Source organism: Ictidomys tridecemlineatus, chromosome 4, assembly GCF_052094955.1.
Source record: "Ictidomys tridecemlineatus isolate mIctTri1 chromosome 4, mIctTri1.hap1, whole genome shotgun sequence".
Lineage (NCBI taxonomy): Eukaryota > Metazoa > Chordata > Mammalia > Rodentia > Sciuridae > Ictidomys > Ictidomys tridecemlineatus.
Genome location: NC_135480.1, coordinates 108,168,297 through 108,192,198, shown reverse-complemented (window position 1 = coordinate 108,192,198; position 23,902 = coordinate 108,168,297). Strand labels below are relative to the sequence as shown.

At 38.1% G+C, this 23,902-nt stretch overlaps 1 protein-coding gene across 10 annotated transcripts in view; it reads left to right on the top strand.

Annotated features, from left to right (window-relative positions):
• The first annotated feature begins 4,475 nt into the window (after positions 1 to 4,475).
• Positions 4,476 to 23,902, top strand: part of Msantd2 (Myb/SANT DNA binding domain containing 2) — a 34,868-nt gene continuing 15,441 nt past the window's right edge. For 2 of the 10 annotated variants that reach the window (XR_013437967.1, XR_005733822.2), the window contains exons 1-2: positions 4,476 to 5,394; positions 7,013 to 7,129. Coding sequence is in view for 4 of the 10 variants with exons in the window: in XM_040285456.2 (XP_040141390.2) it covers positions 4,618 to 5,394 (777 nt within the window). In the remaining 6 variants the exon portion in view is untranslated. Of the gene's footprint in view, positions 5,395 to 7,012; positions 7,130 to 15,425; positions 23,893 to 23,902 lie in introns of those variants that run through there. The other 8 variants (XM_040285456.2, XM_040285457.2, XM_040285451.2 and 5 more) reach the window with 7 other exon arrangements.

Sequence of the window (23,902 nt, the reverse complement as noted above, 5' to 3'; positions counted from 1 at the left end):
TAATCCATTCAAGTGGATTAATGCAGTGTTTAGGTTAAGGTTCTCATAACTCCATTATTTCACCTCTAAACTTTCTTGCATTGTCTCACACGAGCTAAATCACACACATTACCTAAATCATAACACACAGTAATTAAGGCAGTGTGATATTTCCACAAGAAGGAAAAATAAACAAATAGACCACTATAATAGAAGAGCCCAGAAATACCCATTCATATCCAGACACATAAAAGAAGATGGACTTTTTATGTCAAAGTCCATCTTGTTCTACCCCCCATTTTTTTTTTTTAAAGATGATTTTACAAAAGAGGGAGGCAGGGCTGAGGATATAGTTCTGTTGATAGAATGCCTGCCTTGCATGCACAGGGCCCTAGGTTCAATTCTCAGCACCACAAAAAACAAAATGAAACAAAAGAGGTTGGCAAATGATAGTCTTTTCAGTATATTTACTGAGTAGAGATAATTGGGCATAGAACTAAGGATGGAAGGAAGGCAAGCAGGCACATACTCAATACTTGCACATATGAGCTGAAAGACATGTACAAGAGTATTCATAGCAGCATTATTCATAATATTCCAAATTTGACATGGCTTATGATTTAACAGCAGAATAAATAAATAAAATGTGACATATTCATTAATTTGCAGCAACAAAAATAAATAAACTAAAACCCTGTAAGGTATATATAGATCTGATTTAAGAACATACAATTTCCCTTATAAAAAATTCAAAACCAGGGAAAATTGATGTATTTAGTGGTGCAAAATAAAATCCCCCCAGCCATTCATTTTATTCTGAGACAGAGTCTAAGTTGCCCACTATGGTCTTGAACTTGCAATCTTCCTGCCTCAGCCTTCCAAATAGCTGGGATTACAGGCCTACACCACCATACCCATCATATATACATGTTTTATATACTTTTTAATATATGCATATTGTATTTCACAGAAAAAAAATGCTTCTTAAAAACTAGGTTCACTATTGATACTGTGTAGGTGGGGAAATATGCAAACAGGAAGCCTAATTGTTCAGTAGAGACATGATGGAGGCTTGGATTCAAGTTGAGATTTAGGCAATATGTTAGAAGACTTGATCTGGAATGTGAAGCGAATAAAAGACCACAAAGCAAACAACACGCTAGTTTATAAAAACAATAATGAAGTATGTAACAGAATTAACACTTTCATAACAAAATATTACAGATAGGGTTTGGGATATAGCTCACTTGGTAGAGTGCTTGCCTTGCACGTTCAAGGCCCTGGGTTTAATCCCCAGCACCACATACGCAAAAAATAATAATAATTATTATTATTACAGATAGCTCTCCATATTGGTGGCTTTCACATCTGCAGATTTTACCAAGCCCATGTGCCAACATCAAATATATTTTATAAAACTATTTCTTATCCCATAATGCAGTATCAAAGCTACTCACATAATTTACATTAGGTATTAATAATCTAAAGACAACTTAAAATAAGTATATGGGAGGATGTTCATAGGTTATATGCAAATACAACATTTTAAATAAGGAACTCGAGTGTCCTGCAGGTGCCTAGAATCAATCCTCCCCCAACCATGAGTATCTAGGAATGACTCTAATGAGAAGTGCCAGGTTGTATGAATGGGTATTAGAAAGAAGATTTCTGTCCAAATGCTTCAGGGAAGGCTTTATTAAAAAGTCAGGAAAATGAACACTTGATGCAGATTATTGAGAAAATGAGGGGATTAAGGATGACATAATTAAGGGGAGTTGACAGTTTACAAGTAGATTAGCATGTATTGCACATTATTTTGAGACAAATCATATATTACCTCTCAAATAGACTTTTATCTACTTATGACCATAATTTGGGCCCAGAATTAAAGGCGTAGCACATTATTTCAAACACAGTAAGCAGTTCATGAATTCTGACTAAATTGGGAAGTCTTTGGTATTTTTAGTATCCAGATTTTATTTTATTTATCCCCCTCAGTGCCTAAAACTTGAATATATGTTAAAATTCAGAATTGAAACTATGAAGTCTTGAGCAATCACCTTACATATTATCTCAAAATCCAGGATCAGGAGGCTGGGATTGTGGCTCAGTGGTAGAGCACTTGCCTAGCATGTGTGAGGCACTGGGTTCATTCCCCAGCGCCACATAAACAAACTAAATAAACAAAGTAAAGGTATTGTGTCACTCTACAACTAAAAATAATAATAATAATCCAGGATCAGCCACGGAAAAACAGTATACAAATAAATATGGTTTCCTAAACTGTACAGTAGTGCCTATGTATTGCATAATATGTAATAATGGCTTTTACATTTTTTCTTTTTTGGTACCAGGGATTGAATTCAGGGGCACTCGACCAATGAGCCACATCCCTAGCCCTATTTTGTATTTTATTTAAAGACAGGGTCTCACTGAGTTGCTTAGCACCTTCCTGTTGTTGAGGCTGGTTTTGAACTCACAATCCTGCCTCAGCCTCCCAAGCTGCTGGGATTACAGGCAAGCTCTATGGGGCCAGGAGGGAATTTTATTTTTGACACGACTTTCTTAGTAGGTAGACTGATGGGAATGGGAATGGGGAAGGAGGGAAGTAATACAGAATAATGACTAGACATAGAAGTTTACCAAGAGAGGACTCTGCCAATCTACATTATCTAGGATGCCTTCCTGAATGAGTCAGAGGTGTTTTGAGAATCATCCACAATCAGACAGTAAAGGAGGATTTATCTTAGACTTGAGGTACAGTAAGGGGCAGGGAGAAAGAGAACACTTGAATTTAAAACTCTTTGGAGTCTGTGGTTTGGTATATCAGTTAAGCATGACTCTCCGTTTCATACCTATGAAATTCAAATTTTTACTTTTGGGCCAAATAAGAGTGAATTTTGCTTTGATAAATTATTGAGATTCTATAAGAGCCCTCATATAACATATTTGAGCACTCACTATTCTAAGAACTTTACCTGTATTATTTCTTTCAATAATGTCATGAGATTATCCTCATTTTATAGATGAAGAAAACAAGGTATTGAGAATTTAGGAGCTTGGCTGAGGTCACAAAAATGGAATGTGAAGGCTCCCATTCTGATTCTAGAATCATGTTCTTAACAAGGTATTGACTAGCAACTATACCTTGCTTTTAGAAGAAAAGGAAGGGGATAGTGTTGATTTGGATAGACATAGTCCATCAAATCTCCTGGTGTTTAATGCAGGAATACTCAGAAGTGAAATGATCGAAAAATGATATTGGAATGTGAGGACTGTAACCTAAACAGGCCACCCAAATTTTAATGAACCAACTGGGTGGTAATTCTGGGCAGGTGGGACAGGGCTGGAGGAGATGGTCACTGGGGGTGTGCCCTGGAAGGGCTCAGCCTCCCTGGAGCCCATTCTCCTTCTTCGATTTGCTTTCTGGTCACCTTGAGTGGAGTGGAGCCTGGGTTCCTCCACCACACCCTTCCCCTATGATGTTGTCTCACCTTCCGCCTAGAGAAATGGAGTCTGCCCACCAAGAACTACTGGAATGGTGAGGCAAAATAAATGTTTCTCTAAGTTGTTCTTGTGGGGTATTTTGGTCAAAGTAAGCAAACCTGATTAACACAGAATAAATTCTGGAATTTCCTTGGGCTTTCCCCTAGAATTAATTTACAAACTATGGTGGCATTTAAATATGACAAGTTATCTCCTCTTATACTTCATTTCTATTGTCTAATCCTTTGTCTTTTCAATGACCATATTTTCTCTGGTGATTCCCAGGGTTAAAAATGTGATTGACCTCAGCTTTTTAAAAATTAAACATAATATTTGTTATTTAAAAGTACACTGATAGTTCATTCTTATTCCTTGGTCAGCCTCCTCAGTTACAAAACAAAAAATACTGAAATTTTAAAGTTAATGATCAAAAATAATTCAGCTTTTCAGATTTGAAGACTATGGTAATACTTTAAAGTTATATGCACTGCTGTTCACTATGTTCCAGCTCTAATTTATGAACGCAGGTCACAAGAGCTGTCATAACTGACAGTAGTCTTTTTTAAAATTTCCTTGCACTTGACAGCATGAAAAACTGGGAAAACTATGCAACTTCCAAATCCCGGAGAACGGAGAATGGTATTGGAAAGTAACTATACTGCTGGGATCATGAGTTCTTACATGTTCTTGTTACACACAAAGTGTAAAAACTCATTAATATAACGAATTATTCTGTAACCGGTCACACCTACTCATATTAACTGGAGAAGAGGAGATTAAACTGGAATTAGAAAAGTTGCTGTTCTTCATATAATGGGTTTGAAAAGCTACAGTGTATAAACTCTACCCCAATCCACATTTGCTTTTCAAAGCCTCGCCCAGAACCGCTTGCTGTTCCCTCAACCTTCGAGCCTTCCCCGATTACCCCTAGTGGGGTTTCCGAGTGTGTCCACCCGAGACGTCAGACTGCACCTGGAGGCCAGTGTAGAGGGAAGAGAGGTAAAGGGGAGGGAGACAGGAGAGCGCGAGCGGGCGAAATGGTCAATTCCTCCTTAACTCGGGGCCCCCTCACGGGCCTCACCCCTCCTCCCGGAGGCTGAGATTGGAGAGGAAGTGGGAAGGCTCCAATCTGTTCCTCACTCCAGCGCCCTCATGCCCCCACCCTTCTCCTCAGCTCGGGGCTTCGGCGCGCCCCGTCCCCGCCCCTCACTCCGGGAGAGGAGCGGACGGCGCGGAAGGGTTCGCGGAGAAAAACCGGGGACTGGGGGCGACCTCCCCCAGGCAGCCTCATCCTTGACAGCAGAAGCCCACAGCGGCCCGCCTGCTGGGGAGCCAGGCCCCAGGGCAGCCCTGGAGACCGCGGTGGCCGGATGCGCGGGCGCGTCATTTCCGGGCGGTGCAGCGGCGGCCTCTTGGAAGATGGCTGCGCCCTGTGGCTCGGAGCTGCCCGCCAACTCGCCGCTAAAAATCCCGAAGATGGAGGTGCTGTCCCCGGCGTCTCCTGGTGGTCTGAGCGACGGAAATCCATCGTTGTCCGACCCTTCCACGCCTCGGGGTGCCTCCCCGCTTGGGCCAGGCAGTGCGGCGGGCTCGGGGGCAACGGCGTCCGGGGGTCTCGGGCTGGGGCTGGGGGGCCGCAGCGCCGCCTCGTCCTCGGTCTCCTTCTCCCCCGGTGGCGGTGGTGGTGGGGCTGCGGCAGCCGCTGCCGCCGCCTGCCGGGGCATGTCGTGGACGCCGGCCGAGACGAACGCGCTCATCGCAGTGTGGGGCAACGAGCGGCTGGTGGAGGCGCGGTACCAGCAGCTGGAGGGAGCCGGCACGGTGTTCGGCAGCAAGGCCCCCGGGCCAGCCATGTACGAGCGCGTGTCCCGGGCCCTGGCCGAGCTGGGCTACGAGCGGACCCCGTCCCAGTGCCGGGAGCGCATCAAGGTAACCGGCCGCCCAGCCTGGGGCAGCGAACCAGAGGCAGAGAGAAGGCGGGGAAGCGGGCCTCGGGGGAGGGGGCCGGTCTGAGTGCAGGGCTCCCCTCCGGGGCCCGGTGGGCGATTCACATCTCCTCCGCCTTTTTCTTCTCTCCCTGGCAAGGGGGCTTTTTTCCAGATGGCCGCCAGCCCGTAGGTTTCCTGAGTTTGAAGTTGGGCGTGTCTGCCGCCGCCCCTTTTTCTTGCCAATTGAGGATCTTCCTGCGTTCTGAAGTTGGTAGTTTCTCATTGTGCGCGGTGCGGCAGTTCCCGTGCTTGTAGGCACTTCTCGCCCCTACCGCCGGGGCCTCTCGCTTTGTTCTGGCGGAGGGGCTCCCAGGCAGAGGCTTACCAGCTGGGGCAGCATTGAGGAAAGGCAGATGCGGGGGCCGTTGGGTCCCCAGTTAAGGAATTTTCAGTAAGTGGCGGTGGGGAGCCATGCAAAAAGAGCCTTGAGACGACCAGTCTTTGTGTCAGTCGCTTTGCTTCTAATTTGAGGTACGAAGGAGAGTAAGCAAGAGATGCTGTGGAGAATTGGAAAGGCTTGATTATAGCCAAGTTGTGTGTTGTTATCGTGGAGGTAGTGCGCTCCTTGAAAGTTAGTGTGGCCGAGAGTTGTTCTGGAATTTGGATTGACGGTGATGCCTCCTGAGGAAGGTTGGCTTGAGATCCTGATGTTTCTGACCAAGCCCTTTCTTGAAAGTCAGTTTTCCCTGCTTTAGTCTGCCGGATGTCGTGACAAGTAAACTCTGCAGTGTACATCTGGCCATCCTTGAATATTTAAAGCAGAGGCTTAATGTAGGCTAAAAATTTTTACCACCAGCGTGCTTATCATTTTGCTGTTTCTGACTTTTATCTAGGTATTTGTATTATTGACAAATAAGGATTTGTGTTTTAGTAAGCTCTTTCCCTTTTCGTAGAGTCTGCTAAAAGTTTGGGTAGTATCCTCCCAGTTTTTACTGAAAATACTTTTATTACTTAGTCATAGTATCTGTGTACTTCTTTTCTGGTAGGGCTGGCACTTTTTCTGGGAACTCCTTGGGAGGAGGTTTAAAAATCACCAAGAACAGTCATAACTAAGTAAGAAAAGTCACACTAAATAACAATCATAAAACTCAGTAAGAACAATCATAATTAAAGGAGGAGAATTGTGCCAAAGTTCACAAGGTGTTAGCTCTAGAAGTGTTCATTTGGGGACTGTTGCTTAGAAAATTTGGTTCAGAAGCTAAGCTATTTCAAACCTATCAGTTATTGTTTAAAGTAGTTTATTTGATAGCATTCCTTTGGGCTTCTTTTACATCCTCTTTTTATATGCAAGTATGTTTTTAAAGTTATAGCTAATAGTAAAATACTGTCCTATTCACGGTAATGAAGGGTAAATTTGGGGGAGAGTTTTAGCCCTGCCCTGGAGAGCATCTATCCATGAAATTTTCTTTAGTTTAGAAATGTACCTTTGGGTATTTGTAACTATGTTAGTTTGATTGATTTTTGTCCCTAGAAATTTCCCAGTGAAAGAGGAAAATTGTGCTCTATCAAAACCTCACTGAATATAAATCTCTCCATAAAATTGTTTCTCAAACAACCAGGGAATATCTAGTTGGATTGCTTCATTGTCCAGTTATGAGAAGGAAACCTAAAGCAAAGAAAGGAGATTGAGCCTCTGAAGAATTTTTAAGAGGATCAGTTTACCTGTCTCCAGACAGGTAAGACCAAGTTGACTTCAAACTCTTAGAATATTTTGAGACTATGCAGATGATGATGAGTTCTCTGATCCACAGTAGCCGTTAACAAGGAAAGCAGATGACTTTTGTTTTTTGAAATGCTTTACTCTTTAAATGATTTCAATCAAGGAACCCAGACTTCTTTGTTAATAAAAGTAAAAATTATAATTTATAAGCTCTTTTGCTGTGCAAGCATATAGTAGGCATTGAATGCTCATTAAATTCGTGAAATGAAATCTAGAGAGTGAATTTTGGATAGCTTAAAAAGTCTACAGCAGTGTTACTGAAACTTTAACTCAAAAACAGACTTTGGAACAAAGTTTGAAAAATACTCATTAAAAACTGAGCTCTTGGGCTTATAGCTCAGTGGTAGAGTGCTTGCCTAGGACGTGTGAGGCCCTGGTTTCTATCCTCAGCACCACATACAAATGAATAAATAGAATAAAGGTACTGTGAAAAAAATTAAAACAAAAAAACTGAACTCTTTCTCTTTAGGAGTCAGCCTAGAAGCAAATCTAGTCACTTGAAATCAGCCCTTCACAGTTATGAAGTAGATGTCCAAATAACACAGATTTTGCTTATGAAGATAAAAATAAAACCTTATATTGTAAGAGAGAAAACAAATCCTTAGATCCCTGTTTCAGAAATGCCAATTTGGAACAAGTAATAAAGAAGTCTTTTTTACTCTATTATTTTGATGATAACTGCAAAAGAAAACCAGTAATACTTTTTGGTTTGGTTTTACAAAATAGAATCAAAGTAGTTAAGAAAATTAGGAACTTCATGTACAGACTCATGTAGCTCATTTAAGAATGAATTCAGGGCTAGGGATGTATCTAGGAGTTGGAAGAAAATGTACTTTGCATGCACAAGGCTCTGGGTTCAGTCTTTAGCTCTGCAAAACAAAACAACCCCTCAACATCAGAGGTTCACAGGGAGGAGGAGTACCATGTGTCATTTAAATTTCTGGTATAATATATTTGAGATTCTTACTAAAAAATTCCATTATGAAAAGTCAGTAAATAATTTTTTCCAAGTTTGAAAGAAAGCAATGACTAGTAACCAGTTTTTCCATTGGAATAGTTTGAACATGTTGAAATAGCAGTCTTCATCCCCCTATGAAGGCATCAGAAAGCTTTGAGTCCTATGCCAACCCCTGCCCTGACTACCTTCCTGAATAATATTAAGGCATATCACTTATTTCTCTGATCTAAATGTCTTATCTAAACAATGAAAGTATTAAAATTATAAATGTCAAAATTGAATTAATTACTTGGATTTTGAAACTAATGTTCTACTTTTTAATACTATTCAAGGGATTATTTCTAAGCATACACATTTTTTATTGAAAGTCAGATATAGTGAGACTGAGGCAAGGAGGATCCCAAGTTTGAGGCCAGCCTTAGCAATTTAGCAAGACCCTGTCTCAAAATAAAAAATAAAAAGGACTGGTAAAGCATACTGGGCTCAATCCCTAGTACCAAAAAAGAAAAAAAAGTCAGATGTAAACATATGTTTAGTGCTGTAAACAGTTTCATTTTGATGTCTTTTATGTTTGTTGGTATTTGTTCTTTTTTGGATAAAATGATATGTTTAAAACTGCCTTGCTACACAGATTGTTATTTATTATGAAGTTTTGTTCCTTTTTTTATTTGCCAGAAGAAATTTGCTAACAATTTGAGTCAGATAAATAAATCCAGAAGTTTTTTTTTTTTTTTTGGTCTATTTCTTGCATATTTTTTCCCTTTTCTGTAGACCTTTTCTTCATATGTCCATTCACCAAATACTTGAGTGCTTACTATGTGTAAGACTGTCTACTAGGTGAATAAAAGAACATATAGTTCCTATAGCCAAAGAGCTGTAGTCTAGCTGAAGCTTGTGTACACACATCAAAGAGTTAAAAAGCTAAATAAAACAATTGTGCAGGGCAATACTTGATTAATTGTCATATGACTAAAGCCAACTATAAGTGTAATGACTTCAAAGGGGACAATGATCTCATCTCCATCCATACATACTCTAATAGTTGTAAGTTCTTTCTGGACTTGGAATCATGAAAGCATTCACTTCTGAGCCAGATACCATATCCACACTTTAGTCAGTTAATCTGATGCTCTGCAAAACTCATTCTCAAGTCCTATATTTTTGGGTGTTCTCCAAAAAATTGTCTCTTGAGAGTTGGCTTTATGTTTATGAAATAGATATGTACTTGTAACCTCAAGATTAAACATAAAGTGATTGTATGCAACCTAAAAAACGTGCCTGCTGGATCAGTACTAGTTGCATATGTGTGTGTGTGTCTTTGTATGTGTGTGTGTGTTTTTTTTTGCTGAGATGGAACCCAGGGCTTCATGCTTGCTAGGTAAGTGTTCTACCACTGATCCCTCTTTAAACTTAGAAGTGGTAAGGAGTTTTCTAACAAACAAAATGATTAATTTTCTAGAGGCATTGCCTAGATTTTTTTCATCAGTAATTGTCATTACCATTGGAACTAATTTTGCACTTGAGCACATAAATCACAGAATAGTGTATTTGGTCTTTCATTTTGGCTATCAGGCCTTGCTTTTGTTTGAGAGAACCAATAGAGCGAAGTACACTGGAGCCAAAAGATACCTGTATATTAATAGATTGCCTATCTCTGAAGTCTCTCCTTTGGTGTTTCCAACAAGACTTGTGGTAAGCCACTCACATCCTTTGTAAGAAAGACTGAGATTTTTTTTCTTGTCATTTTTTACATGTTCAGCCAGCCACTTGAAAGCTTCTGCATTCAGTTTGCTTCTCTGCTTCTGAATCTGAGGCTTGATATGTATTTTAAAAGAAAAGACCATCTTTGACTGCCGTCCATACACTTCTATTTAACGGCGTCCAATTTTGGAAGAGATAACAAAGCACACAATAAAACTGAATGAATAGGATTCTATTTCCTGGTATTTTTTGAAATCTAGTGAAAAATAGAGTTAGATATTCTAAATACTTCATTAAAATAGAAGTTGAAAGGAAAAAAAGAATTTAGAAAGTATATAGTATAGACAGTACTGTTTAGTAAAACTTTTTGTGATGATGGAATGTTTTTTATTGTTTATCTCAGTTTAGTGTGTTAGCCACCAGTCACATGTGTCTATTGGGGGCCTTGAGATGTATGGTTAGTATGCCTGATGAACTGAATTTTTATTTCAATTTGATTTAAAATTTTAAATAGCCACCTATAGCTAGTGGTCACCATATTGAATTGTGCATAGTAAAAAGTCATTACTTAAGTATTAAAGTAGTCTTTATTTTGTGAAAGGATGCCTGTCAACACATACTTAGATCAATAGGGGAAGCTCACATTTCCTTCTTGCCCTTCCAGTTACTTTACCTCTATGTAGGAGGAACCTTGATGGATGTTAAAAAAAATGGCCCACTATTATAGGAGGTGGAGCTTTTAATTCAAGGAATATAAGTATTATAACCTCAGTTGGCTGAGGCAAGCAGTACATGTTCCTAGTTCCCTAGGGCACTGCTATCCAGTAGAACTTGGAATGGTAAACGGAAGTGTTCTATATCTGCATTGTTTATTATCACAGGTAACAATTGAGTACTTGAAATGTGGCCAGTGTAACTGTGAAATTGAATTTTTAATTTTTATCTAATTGTAATTAATTTTAAATTAAATAGCCAAATGTGGCTATTATGTTGGCCAGAGCAATAAATAATGGTGTTTATACATCTCCTAAAAGTGTGAAATCCATGTACCCTCTCCAACATTTTCAGGCTGACATTCAAACTTTTTATCATGTGTTTCAAGTTTATAAGAAGTTAATAGGATATAGAAAATATTAAACCTAGTTTGAGACAAATGAGATGAAGATGACTGTAAAATGTAGCATAATGAATTCTGATTCTGAAAAATTCACATAAATTCTTATTGGTAGGTTTTATCAAATGTATATTGAAAACATTGGTGATTTGGAAATATTCTAGTTAACATTTTAAATGAGAAACAATGTCAATAGCCTATATTACTTTGTTCATTCTAAATTCAGGGGCCAAGCTTTGTACCTACAGTATATATGCACGTATGATACATTTTATGGTACCTTGATCAGTCAGTAGAGGAGGAGGATGGCTACCCCAGTTGAAGATGACTGCTTCAGAACATCTTTTTGATATCTTTCTTGGCTGATACAATTGGACTAGGCCCTTGAATTCCTCTGTCCTTAGAAAGCCCAGAGTGAAATAGGAAAGTAAAAGGGAAAAGTGTAGCATATAACTCTTGCCTAATGATTAGTCAGTGTGTCTTTTGGAAGTGAATTGCGATATCTTGCCCATTCCCTTTGATCAGACTCAACTGATAGATTCATCCCAGGGTTTTAAAAAATCATGTCTGAAGTAACAGCTTGACTTTTTCATTGTGCACCTACAAATATCTCAGTGCCTCTTATGGGATTTTAGAAATACAGCAGTGAACTATTTACCTTTAAGTTATCTACCTTATTAAAGAACCATTTGCCTTATTTTGAACAAGATCTTGTATTTTGTTGGTGTTGGTGTTAAGCTGGTGGTGCTTAAGGCTGGGCAGAAGGCAGTACAGTAGATTAGTAGAGCTGGTGTAGAGTTTAGAGTCAACATAATCTAGAACAGAGCAAATCATGAAAGTGTTCCAAAAAATTTTAAGCGATCAGCTGTTTAAAAACCACGCCTTTTAACTGAAGAACAAATTGCTATAGCTCATAGCTTATGGTGAAGGTGTGGTTTAGTAAGTGATGAATGATGGGTTCATAAAGAACCTTGTAGAGGGCTGGGGATGTGGCTCTAGCGGTAGCACGCTGGCCTGGCATGCGTGCGGCCCGGGTTCCATCCTCAGCACCACACACAAACAAAGATGTTGGGTCTGCTGAAAACTGAAAACATAAATTAAAAAAAAAAAAAAGAACCATGTAGAAGGGGGAAGCTGATAGTTCTGGAGTGACACAGTGGTCATACCTATTCTTGGTAATGTTTAGATGAGTAACACATTTTTTATAATGTTGAACTGCAGTTGTGTAAATATTCATTATATATCTCATTCCTTAATTTATGTACTGCAAAGAAAAACCAAAGTGGTGCATTTTTTTTTTAAACCACAACCCATATGTTTTGTTTTTGTTTGTTTGTTTGTTTGTTTTTTTTGGTACCAGGGGTTGAACTCCAGGGCATTTAAATACCAAGCCACATTTCCAGTCCCCTCCCTCTTTTTTTCTCCTTTTTTTGGGGGGAGTTAGAGACAGTGTCTTGCTGAGTTGCTTATGGTCTCACTAAATTGTTGAGGCTGGCTTTGAACTTGTGATCCTCCTGCCTCAGTCTCCCAAGCCGCTGGGATTACAGATGTGCACTGCACTCGGCCCAGTTTCTTTTTTTGTCCTGGGGCCTATACTCACATAATATAACGTGTATATAACTGAATTATATAATTATATTGATTACATATATATATATTTATTTACTTATATTTATTTTATTTATATTTATATTTATTACATATATATTTATTTATTTCATAAAATAATGATTATAGATGACACCAGTGTAGCATTCACTATGGGCCATGTGCTGTTCTAAGTGTTTTACAACTATTAATTTATTTTATCCACATAATGATACTATACTTAACCTACTTGCAGTACACTCTGGTAGGTTCTATTCTGTGTGAAAGCAAGCAGTCTACTTCCAGAACTTCTTTAGTAACAGTACACAGCACATGAAAGCATCTGCACCTACATGAAAGCATCTGCACCTGGTAGGCCATCTTTCTCACCTCCTCTTCTTTCCCCTCCTCCTCTTCCCTTTGCCCAGTCCTTTGCAGCATTGCCTTCCCTTTTCGCCCCAGCCCCCAGGGCACCTCTCATCTTTTCCCTTTTCCCAGTCATAGTATAAATTTTTGAGAAATTTTCTCACCTAAAGCTGGTGCAAAGTAAATCTGGGGGGATGGGGGCAGCCGCTCTCACTGATATTCAGCTGCAGGCTTACTCCATGGGGACTGGCAGCTCAGGGTCACACCCAGGAGGCGGCAGGATGGAGGAGCTGGAGGAACTGGGGAAGGAGACACAGGTTAAAGGGAGCCATGGATCCTCCCCACCCCCATACCCTTCTGTCACTCCATTGGCCCCACCCCCAAACCTTATACTCAGTCACTTGGGAGAAAGACCTCCTCACCTCCCTGTGGTTGGGGAGGGATCTGGAAGTGTGTGCTTCTCACTCACCTAGCACTTTGAGCTCTAAGATTTTGCTGCTGTGGCCCCTGCTTTTGCCTTGGCTGTCTTGCACATTCACATAACAGCGGTAGGAGCCAGAGTCTTTCTCCTGGAGGCCCTCCAGCCGCAGGGACACATTCCGGGAGGGCATGGAGTAGACCAGGGATGCTCTAGGTTTGCTTGACAAGACCCCATTGATGTAGGCCAATACCTAGGGGCAGTTCACTTCCGGTTATGATTCCATGATGCATGTGCCCATGGGTCATCCAGTCCCCCTCCCTGAAACTGGCCTTCTTCACATGCTGCTCTCCCACACTCATCCTTCTTACCTGTACCAGCTCCTATCCACCATCTCCTCAGCCACCCTCTCACTGTACCAGGTTCCTTCGCCAGAACAGACCTTATTCCCCCTTGCATTGTGTGTTTATCTCTCATTTGGAGGGCTTTAGAAAGATGGTTATAATTCACTAAAATTGATTTCTCAGCCTACCGATGGACTGTAACCTATAATTAGATTAAATAAGACTAGAAGATACTAAGGTGATATCAACATTTTTTTCATTCTAGGTTTACAGTTCTCATTAGAAACACAGTGATATGGCAGCTGGTGCCCCAGATATACCTGTGGTATTCTTTATACTGTGTGATTCTAGATAGCTGGAGCCTGGGGTTTGTGGGTAAATGTTGAAGGGAAGTAATTGGGCAGTAATGAAAATAACACTATAGAGAAGCAAGAGGTCAGTTTATGTGTTAAGGAGTCTGGACTTTATCCTAATTATCAAAGGATTTTTAGCCAGGTAGTGTGACATGGTTAGACTTAAATTTTATAGCAGTCCCTGGCTATAATGTTGAAAATGGAAGCACAAGACACAAAGAGGTACCTCACAGTGAGCTAGAAGAGAGGTGAAAGCAATGGCAATGAAGCTAGAGAGGACAGATTTCATGCATGTCAAACTCAGGGGCCTATTTGGAGAATGAGGAAATTTTAATTGATAATGTTTGCTGTATCTTGACCTCTGTGCAGTAAGCTGTCTATTTCTCTACTGGCTTATTCAGGACTCCTTGTTATAGTTACCAAAGATCTATATGGTTCTTCTTAGCTCAAGTTTTTGGCTTTACTTCTCAACCCAGAGAGATACATCTAGAACACCATATTTAGACAGTCCTGTCTGTGTTGCTTCTAGGATGTGCTTTCCATAGTCTCATGGATTCTGGTCAGTTCTCCAGTCTTCTGATTATCCTGACTTCTCCCCGACCCCCTTAACATCGCTAGGTGTCAGAACTGAAATTCACATCTAGGATTTCAAGTGTTAATAATCAAACAAGCACCCTGAAGTACGCTTCTATTACTAGGTTAAGATTGAATAGCAGTTTTTTCTTATTGGAAAGTTATATGTGTGTACTGTTTAAAAAAGAAAGAAAATGGGTGAAAAACTTCTGAGTTCCAGAAATATCAGACTAGTACTGTAAAGTGCTTTAGATTATTATAAACAATTGTAAGGATTGCAGTGGTAATTAGATAGTTTGATTTTGTTTCTGTTGCTCTATGTTCTGTTCTGCTTGTTATTTACTGTTGTAGAAACTTCAGTGTTTAAAATAATGAATGCCTAAGGATGCTGTGCCTTATATCATGTGTCACAAATTTTCTGTAGTTCATAATCTATGCCAACCAAGTCTTTCCCCCTATTCCTCTAAATAAATAATTCAAGAAAGTCTGTATTTGGGAAAAGGCATATATTTAATATTTGAATCTGTTAAATCTCACCTATTTGTACTCAAATCCTTGAAAACCAGTGGAAATACTTTTATTCATGGCACTGATCAAGTGAGTGTTATCTTTTCATTTAGTAAGATATATTGTTACTCCTTAGTTAAATACAAACCTGTGTTTACTCTCAGGCACTTTAGGAATAGCAGCCATCATTTTATTTTTATATGCATGTTCTTGGTTGCACTCATTAATTATATATTTTGAGCTACCAAATATTATATCATTCAATATAAATTATAGAATAGTATGGAAGTTGTTTATTTAGATTGTTTATAACAGATTGGATTTTGAAACAAAGTTCTGTTTCTCTACTTTCTATTGATAACTTCATTTATCCAAATAAACCAATTATCTTTGTAATGGATTTTAATGAAACCAGAATAAAGGCTCATATCTACCAAAAACTGCTTTTATTAATTTTTAATTTGTAAACACTTCAAATGGAATCATCTGGCTTATGATTTAGAAAGAAACATGTGATAGGTCAAAAAGAACTTTATATTTGGTATCTCAGTTGCCTAGATGCAGTCTTAATGGAATTTTTATTTATTCATTTATTCAGTCCTCAGAATTTATTGAATCCCTTCCTTCCATATGCCAGGTATTGATGTAGGTGCTGGGAAATACATCAGTGAACAAGACTGACAATCTTCTGCCTTCAAAGAACTTATATTCAGATTAAAAAAAATACCAACATTTACAATGTAATTCAGAGCTGTTAACTCAATCAAAACAAAAACTAATCAGATAAGATATTCTTTGATAAGCCTTAATGGCCTTAGAAAGTTTGAGCTGCCTACCTTTCATTATGTATAAGAAATAGAAATTCACTCTTTTTTTTGCTTTAAGAAAGATTTACCTAACTTTATTTATTTTTTTCATTGTCTCTATATGCCTGTCATTGAGGTTTGAACCAGTAAAAGCAGAGGGCTGGGTTATTATTCATTCAAGGATTAACTACCCAAGCATCTCTTTTTTTTTTTAGAGGGATAGATAGAGAATTTTTTTAATATTTATTTTTTATTTTTCGGCGGACACAACATTTTTGTTTGTATGTGGTGCTGAGAATTGAACCCAGGCCGCACGCATGCCAGGCGAGCGCGCTACCACTTGAGCCACATCCCCAGCCCCAAGCATCTCCTCTTGAACCAGGCATTATTGTGAAGGGTCCAGAAGGTATAGTCTTGTGCCAAACCAGATAACCCCTTCTCTTATACAAATTAAGAAACATGGTAAATAGTTGGGAGTTAAGAGATCAAGGTTATGCCAATTTTTAAAAAAATATTTTTTATTTGCAGTTGGACACAATATCTTTATTTTTTAAATTTATTTTTATGTGGTGCTGAGGATTGAACCCAGGGCCTTGCATGTGCTAGGTGAGTGCTCTACTGCTGAGCCACAATCCCAGCCCAGGTTATGGCAATTTTAGAACAATATATATTAATTATTTCTTTCTTTCTTTCTTTCTTTTTTTTTTTTTTTTGTGTATGTGTGTGTGATGCTGAGGGATTGAACTTAGGGCCTTATGCATGTGAGGCAAGCACTCTTATCAACTGAGCTATATTTCTAGCCCCAATGATTATGTTTTTATATAACTAATGTAGCCATACTACTAAATTAAGAGGAAAAAAATCAAGGGAATTTTTTTTTTAATTTCTTCACTATAGCATAATCATGTTCATAAATATTTTGTTATTTTTGAAGAAGTGGTAGTAGTACCAGGTGTGGTAATGCATGTATTTAATCCCAGTTACTGGGAATGCTGAGGCAGGAGGACAAGTTCCAGGCTAGCTTGGGCAACTTAGGAAGACCCTGTCCCTAAATTTTAAAATAAATAAATATTATTATAACGAATTTAACATACATACATACATACATACATACATATATATATATTTTTTTTTTTAACGTGATGCTGGGGACCAAACCTAGTGCCTCATCCTTACTAGGCAAGCACTCTACCACTGAGCTACAACCCCACCTCTTCCTCCTACTACTTGTGGACTAGTTGGTCAGTAAGTGAGTCCTTCATTCCCTGGATGGGTAGTTAAGGTTTTTTTCTTCCCTTGATTTATATGTCAGTGTATTAGTTGCCTCATTCATGCCAAGACTAATAACTGTTGAAAATGATTAGTTGATTGGCTTTACTCCATAAAAAAGCAAAAAGTAAGAGAAGTGATCATATAGCTAGATGTTTCTGAAACTTGAATAAAGTGTGGGCAATAACATGTTTATATAACCATGTTACAAACCTACACCTAGGTATAAAATCCTTTAACTACAGAACTCAAATGTTATCAAAAACAATTTTTTAAAACTTAAGCATTAATCAAAGGACAAATGAAAAAATTAACTTAGCATTCCTGAGGTTGTGGGTTAGCTGAAATTTACCTTCTTTTTCCTCACAAGACTCTGATACTGATTGCTACATAAAGTTCTTTAGAGTGTGTGATTTCTCCATGCTATTCCCCCCATGTGCCTTGTGGTATAACACTTTGGTGCTACTACTTTTCCATACTTGAACTAACATTATTCATAAGGCTTCCTTGGTCTCCATACAATGTGACTATCATTTTTATAATACTTCTGATGATTGCTAACATTCAGTGAGTACAAGCATTTAGCAAATTTCATTTTATTTTATTTATTTCATTTATAGTCTTTTTTATTTGTTCATTTTAGGTATATGTGACTGTTGAGTATATGTTGACATTTGTACAAATATGGCGTATATTTTATTCTAATTAGGATCCCAGTTTTGTGGATATACATGATGTGGAGATTCATTGTGGTATACTTATGTATGTAAATATTCCTATTCTCCCTTCCCTTCATTTCCTTTTGTCTAATCCACTGATGTAAGCATCAAATTTCCCCATTTGAGGGCCTAAAGATGACAGCCATTTGCTCTAACCCATTGTGACAAGATCTGGAACAGGATCTATAATCTCCATATCCACTCTAGAGAGGTCTGTCCTAGCATTGGAGAGTTATCCAAGTCAATGTGGAAAATGGGGGTTGACACAGAAAACTAGAATCATCAAACCAGTTGAGCAAATGGGCCTCTCAAATAGCACAATCCACCCAGCTGGCCTCCATTTCAATGGTTTAGAGCAGTCCCCTTGGAATTAGAATAACCATTCTTTCTTAAGAATTTTTTTAAAGATTTTTTTATTTGTTCTACTTAGTTGTATATGACAGCAGAATGCATTTCAATTCATTGTACACAAATGGAGCACAACATTTCAATTCTCTGGTTGTACATGATGTAGAGATGGACCTTTCTTGCAATTAAATGTGTACCTAGGGTAATGATGTCCCTTGCATTTCATCATCTTTCCTACTCCCATGATCCCTCCCCTCCCTCCCCTTTGTCCAATCCAAAGTTCCTTCCCATGTCCCTCCTGCCCCCATCATGGGTCAGCATCCACTAATCAGAGAAAACATTCAGCCTTTAGTTTTTTGGGATTGGTTTACTTTGCTTAGCATGATATTTTCCAACTCCATCCATTCACTTGCAAATGCCATAATTGTATTCTCTTTTAATGCAAATAGTATTTAATTGTGTATATATACCACAGTGTCTTTATCCATTCATTTACTCATGGGCATCTAGGTTGGTTCCACAGTTTAGCTATTGTGAATTCAGCTGCTATAAACATTGATGTGGCTGTGTTACTATAGTATGCTGATTTTGAGTCATTTGGGTATAGACAAAGGAATGGGATATCTGGGTCAAATGGTGGTTCCTCTTCAAGTTTTCTGAGGAATCTCCACACTGCTTTCTAAAGTGGTTGCATATAACAAACAATTTGCAATCCCACCAGCAATATATGATTGTTCCTTTTTTCCCCACATCCTTGTCAACACTTATTGCTTGTATTTTTGATAACTGCCATTCTGACTAGGGTGAGGTGAAATCTTAGAGTAGTTTTGATTTGCATTTCTCTAATTACTAAAGATGTTGAATTTTTTTCATATATTTGCAAACTTCATTTTAAATACTCTATTTTATCATTTAATACTCACAACAAATCTATGATGAAGTATTGACATATACGTACCATCTTGTGGGTAGAGAAATTAAGGCTTAGAGATAGTAATTTGTCTGATGTCACAAAGCTAGCAGGTGGTTACACTAGACTAAGCAATTTTACTCCAGAACCCATACTTGTAACCAGTTGGTATTATTGCCTCCTTGTAAGCCATTAGCCTACATTTATTAAATGTTGACAATCGAAGTAATGTTTTTGCCAACTGTGTTATCATAAATGTAATACCAAATATTGACCTAAATGGACACCATCATGCTTATAATATATTTCTCATCATTGAAATGATAAGAAATGAAAATGCAAATTAAAATAATTGTATAGAATTCATGGTTTCCTAAGACTATAGAAGAAACATTGATTTGGAAGTCTTTTAAGAACTTAAAACATAGCCAGGCATTGTGGCACACACCTGTAATCCCAGTGGCTCAGGAGGCTGAGACAGGAGCATCTCGAGTTCAAAACCAGCCTCAGTAAAAGTGAGGAACTAAGGAACTCAGGAGACCCTGTCTCTAAATAAAATACAAAAATCAGGCTGGGGATGTGGCTCAGTGGTCAAGTGCCCCTGAGTTTAATCCCCAGTACCAAAAAAAAAAAAAAAAAAAAAAAAGAACCTAAAATGTGTGGAAATATAAGTAAAGCCATTATTGAAGGCAATTCATTCAGTCATTACTCAGAGTACATAAATTATATTATCCATTGGGCTACCAACTCCCCTTAACGGGAACAAATCTGAATTAGAACAGGAGAAACTATTCACAAAGTAAACTTCCATTTTTAAAAGATATTTATTTTTTAGTTGTAGTTAGACACAATATCTTTATTTTATTTATTTTTATGTGGTGCTAAGGATCGAACCCAGGGCCTTGCATATGCTAGGCGAGTGCTCTACCCTGAGCCACAACCTCAGCCCTAGACTTACATTTTTGACTGTAAAAGCAGGTAGATATGAGGCTTATTGCCAAAGGAGGCTATGGAATTTGTCCATTACCTTGCGATGTATTGTTGTTTGCCCAATGTTTAAATGGTGTGGTAACTTATCTTCTTAGAGATAGATGATGGAGATGAGATAGGTTGTTTTGTTATGTATACAAGTCATGCTCTGCATAAGGACATGTTGGTCAAAAGACTGGTAAATACAAGGTAGTCCCAAAAGAGTATAATGAAGCTGAAAATTTTCTGTCTCTTAGTCATAGCATTGTAGATGTTCTGTTATCTATCCTAGGACAAAGCCTTACTCAATGTTTATGGCAGTGCTGGTGTAAACACACCCACTGTGTGGCTAATTGTATAAAATATAACACATACTATCATGACAATATGTGATACTTGGTAATAAACAACTATGTTACTGATTTGTGTATTTACTATACTATTTATCATTTTAGACTATATTCCTAATACTTTAAAAGTTATCAGCATATTACAGTGGTGTAGCCACATCAAAGTTTATAGCAGCTCACTTCACAATAGCTAAACTATGGAACCAACCTAGGTGCCCTTAACATATGAATGAATTTTTTAAAAAATATGGTGTGTGTGTGTGTGTGTGTGTGTGTGTGTGAGAGAGAGAGAGAGAGAGAGAGAGAGAGAGAGAGAATATTACTCAGCCTTAAAGAAGAATGAAATTATGGTTTGCTGGTGAATAGGTGGAGTTGGAAAAATACCATGCTAAGTGAAATAAGCCAATCCCCAAAAATCAAAAGCCGAATGTTTTCTTCCCTGATATGGGGAAGCTAATTCACAATATGGGGGGAGGGACTAGGGAAAAATAGAGTTACTTTAGGTAGAAGGAGGGGAAGGGATATGGGGGTAGGAAAGATAGTAGAATGAATTAGACATTATTACCCTATATACATATATAACTATATGACCGGAGTGATTCTGTATCATATACAACCAGAAGAATGAGAAATTATACTTCATTATGTATAATGAAGTGCATTCTACTATCATGTATAAATAATTAAAAATTTAAAAAAGTTAACTATAGCTGGGCAGCTAATTTTTACTTTCATGTAGAGGAGGTTTTTAAAAATAGAAATAATGTACTAAGTGTAAAAATAAATATTAATAAATTCTCTGGGCGTGGTGATGCATGCCTGTAGTCCCAGGATCAAAGCCAGCCTCAGCAATGGCCAGGCACTAAGCAATTCAGTAAGAACATGTCTCTAAATAAAATGCAAAATAGGGCTGGGGATGTGGCTCAGTGGTTGAGTGTCCCTGGGTTCAATCCCTAGTACCAAAAAAAAGTGACCTTGGGTAAGCTCTTACCTTTCTCTGTCTTAGATTTCTAGATTTTAAAACAGGGATGCACCATATGTCTCTCCATATATATATGATGTGCTGCCCAGATCCTTCCTCCAGGGATGAAATACTAGTCCCCTGCAGCTGTTTGGGTCCCTAATGGCTGGTAGCTTCTGGTTGAATTTCTCCAAGGAATTTCCCTTTGCCCAGGGAGCTGTCTGGTTCAAGGTGAGGCCCCCTCTCTGGTGGCAGCCAAGATCCAGTTACTGGTCAGCACTGAAATTCAAAGGTCCAGGCTTCTTGGCTCAATTTAGGACCCCTCTGAAGGGGCACCTGAGTTCCATGCCTAAATTTGAGGTTAGGCCTCTGTTGCATCTGTGTCATACTTCAGTTTCTTTTTCTGCTCAGCTCTGCTTCTCTATCAAGTGTGGTTTCCTAGAGCATCACCCAGTAAACCTCCTGTGCACTGTCTCTTGAGTCTGTTTCCTGGGATATTTTTACATTATTTTAAGGAGGAATGATAAGTGTAAAGTGTTTAGCTTAAATCTCTGCACACAGTAGGCACTCAGGAAATGGTAGTAATGGTTTACATTTGTTACGTGGCACATTGAGCCACATAAGGAAAAAGTTTGATTATTTTTTAAATTAAATTTTATTTATTCTAATTAGGAAAATGTTTGATTTTGCAGAAAACATAGAGTTGTTTTTCCCCCCCAATGGCCATTTCTCTTACCAGTCCTCATGAAGCCAAGAATAAAATATAAAAATTTTACCAAATGTGCTATAAAAAGTGTTATGATTGCCTAAATTTCTTTCAACCAATTTCCTAAAAAAGTTCAGGTTGCTCAAGGATAGATGTTTACAGTAAACTTAAAAAAACTTGCTTACTTCCAAAATTTTCATTAAAGAGGATATGTTCTTTTCAGGCATCCATGGGATGTAGTTAATACTGAGAAAATGAAAAAAAGATTGTTTTTACATCTTTAACCAATTGACTGAATCTTGATTTAATGTCTGATGGAGGAATTCTAATAACATTAGTTTTTACATGAGTTTATCTGGATTCTTTTTTCATAAATGTATAAAATTTCCTAATGGAAAGTTTTATGTTATAGATTATCTTTGCCTTAAATGTGGCAGTTTTTAGTAAGAAAACAACTACAAATTGAGATCACAGAGATCACAGGGTCAACAGATGAAACAAAGTAGCCTATAATTACAGGGGGAAAAACCGCTTTTACCTTCTAAACACTGGTCTAATGATTAGAAGGCCAATTTTGTAATTAGGAAGAAATACAATATTCAAATGGTAAAAATAAAACTGGGATTTCTGTTTTATTTTTGTCTTATTTGTGTTGTGGGTAGATCTTAATTTTAGACATGATTGTGGAACAATTATTTAAAGGGATTATGTGGGAGACCTTTAAAGAGAAATAGTTTGCCCCTGTTCTGCCATAAATAGTTGAGTGAATTCTCTTGAATGTGTTTTTTAGCTATCACATTCTTAATAGGATAATATTGTTTTAATATTGTCTGAATAACATGTGGAGTTGGTGCCCAAGATCTGAAGCAAGGAGAAAGATTGAAAAAAGATGTGGAGACAGTAACTTTTATAGGTGATATAATAAAAATAATCTTTAATCCAAGTCAGTTCTTTACCAAACTGACCTTTTTTCCCCTTTCAGATGAGGAGGAAATTCTAGACAAATAGTGTTATTTTCCCACCCTTGGTGATTCTATTGCTGCTTATATGTAGAATAAGTGTTTTTACCTTAATTTTTTGACCTGTTTTATTCTAAATGGAGAAACACATGGGATTCTATGTCTAGAAGGATTCTTGTATTCCAGAGAATTCTGTGCATATAAGCATGTGTACTAGAGGTGTGGATTTTATAGTGTTGCCATTAATCTGAGATACTTGTAAATTATGTCAAGTGTAAGTTAAAAGCTTTATAACCACATGAATTTAGTTCCATGAACACTGGATGTTTGTTTTTGACAATTAGTATTGTCCTCCTCCAAGGTTTTTTCTCTTAATAATCTGAGTGGGCAAGAGACTCTCAGCTGCTAGCATGAAGAAACATAGAGAATTTAGGACTTGATATTCACTGAAAATAAAAATTTCCTGAATTATGCATTCTCTGCAAGAATCTCTTCTTATGAAGACAGCCCTGGCCAATTATAAACACAGAGTGAGTGAGTCTTTCATAGCCAGATTCAGAATGAAGTACAAGCTGATAGGATTCAATCCTGGACAGTTCCTAACCTACAAAGATTGAGGCTCCAGAGAGGTAAGATCTCTTTGTTTGTGGTGGTCATTCTTCTGTTTGACCCTATTAATAGCCATGAAACAACTGAGTCTTTTTTTTTCTATCTTTGATAGAACCACTTTATAGTCTTAAATATTTGTAAGGTGTAAGAAGTAACAAAATTTGGACTGGACTGCAGAGCTTCCTTTGGCAGGTAACTGGCC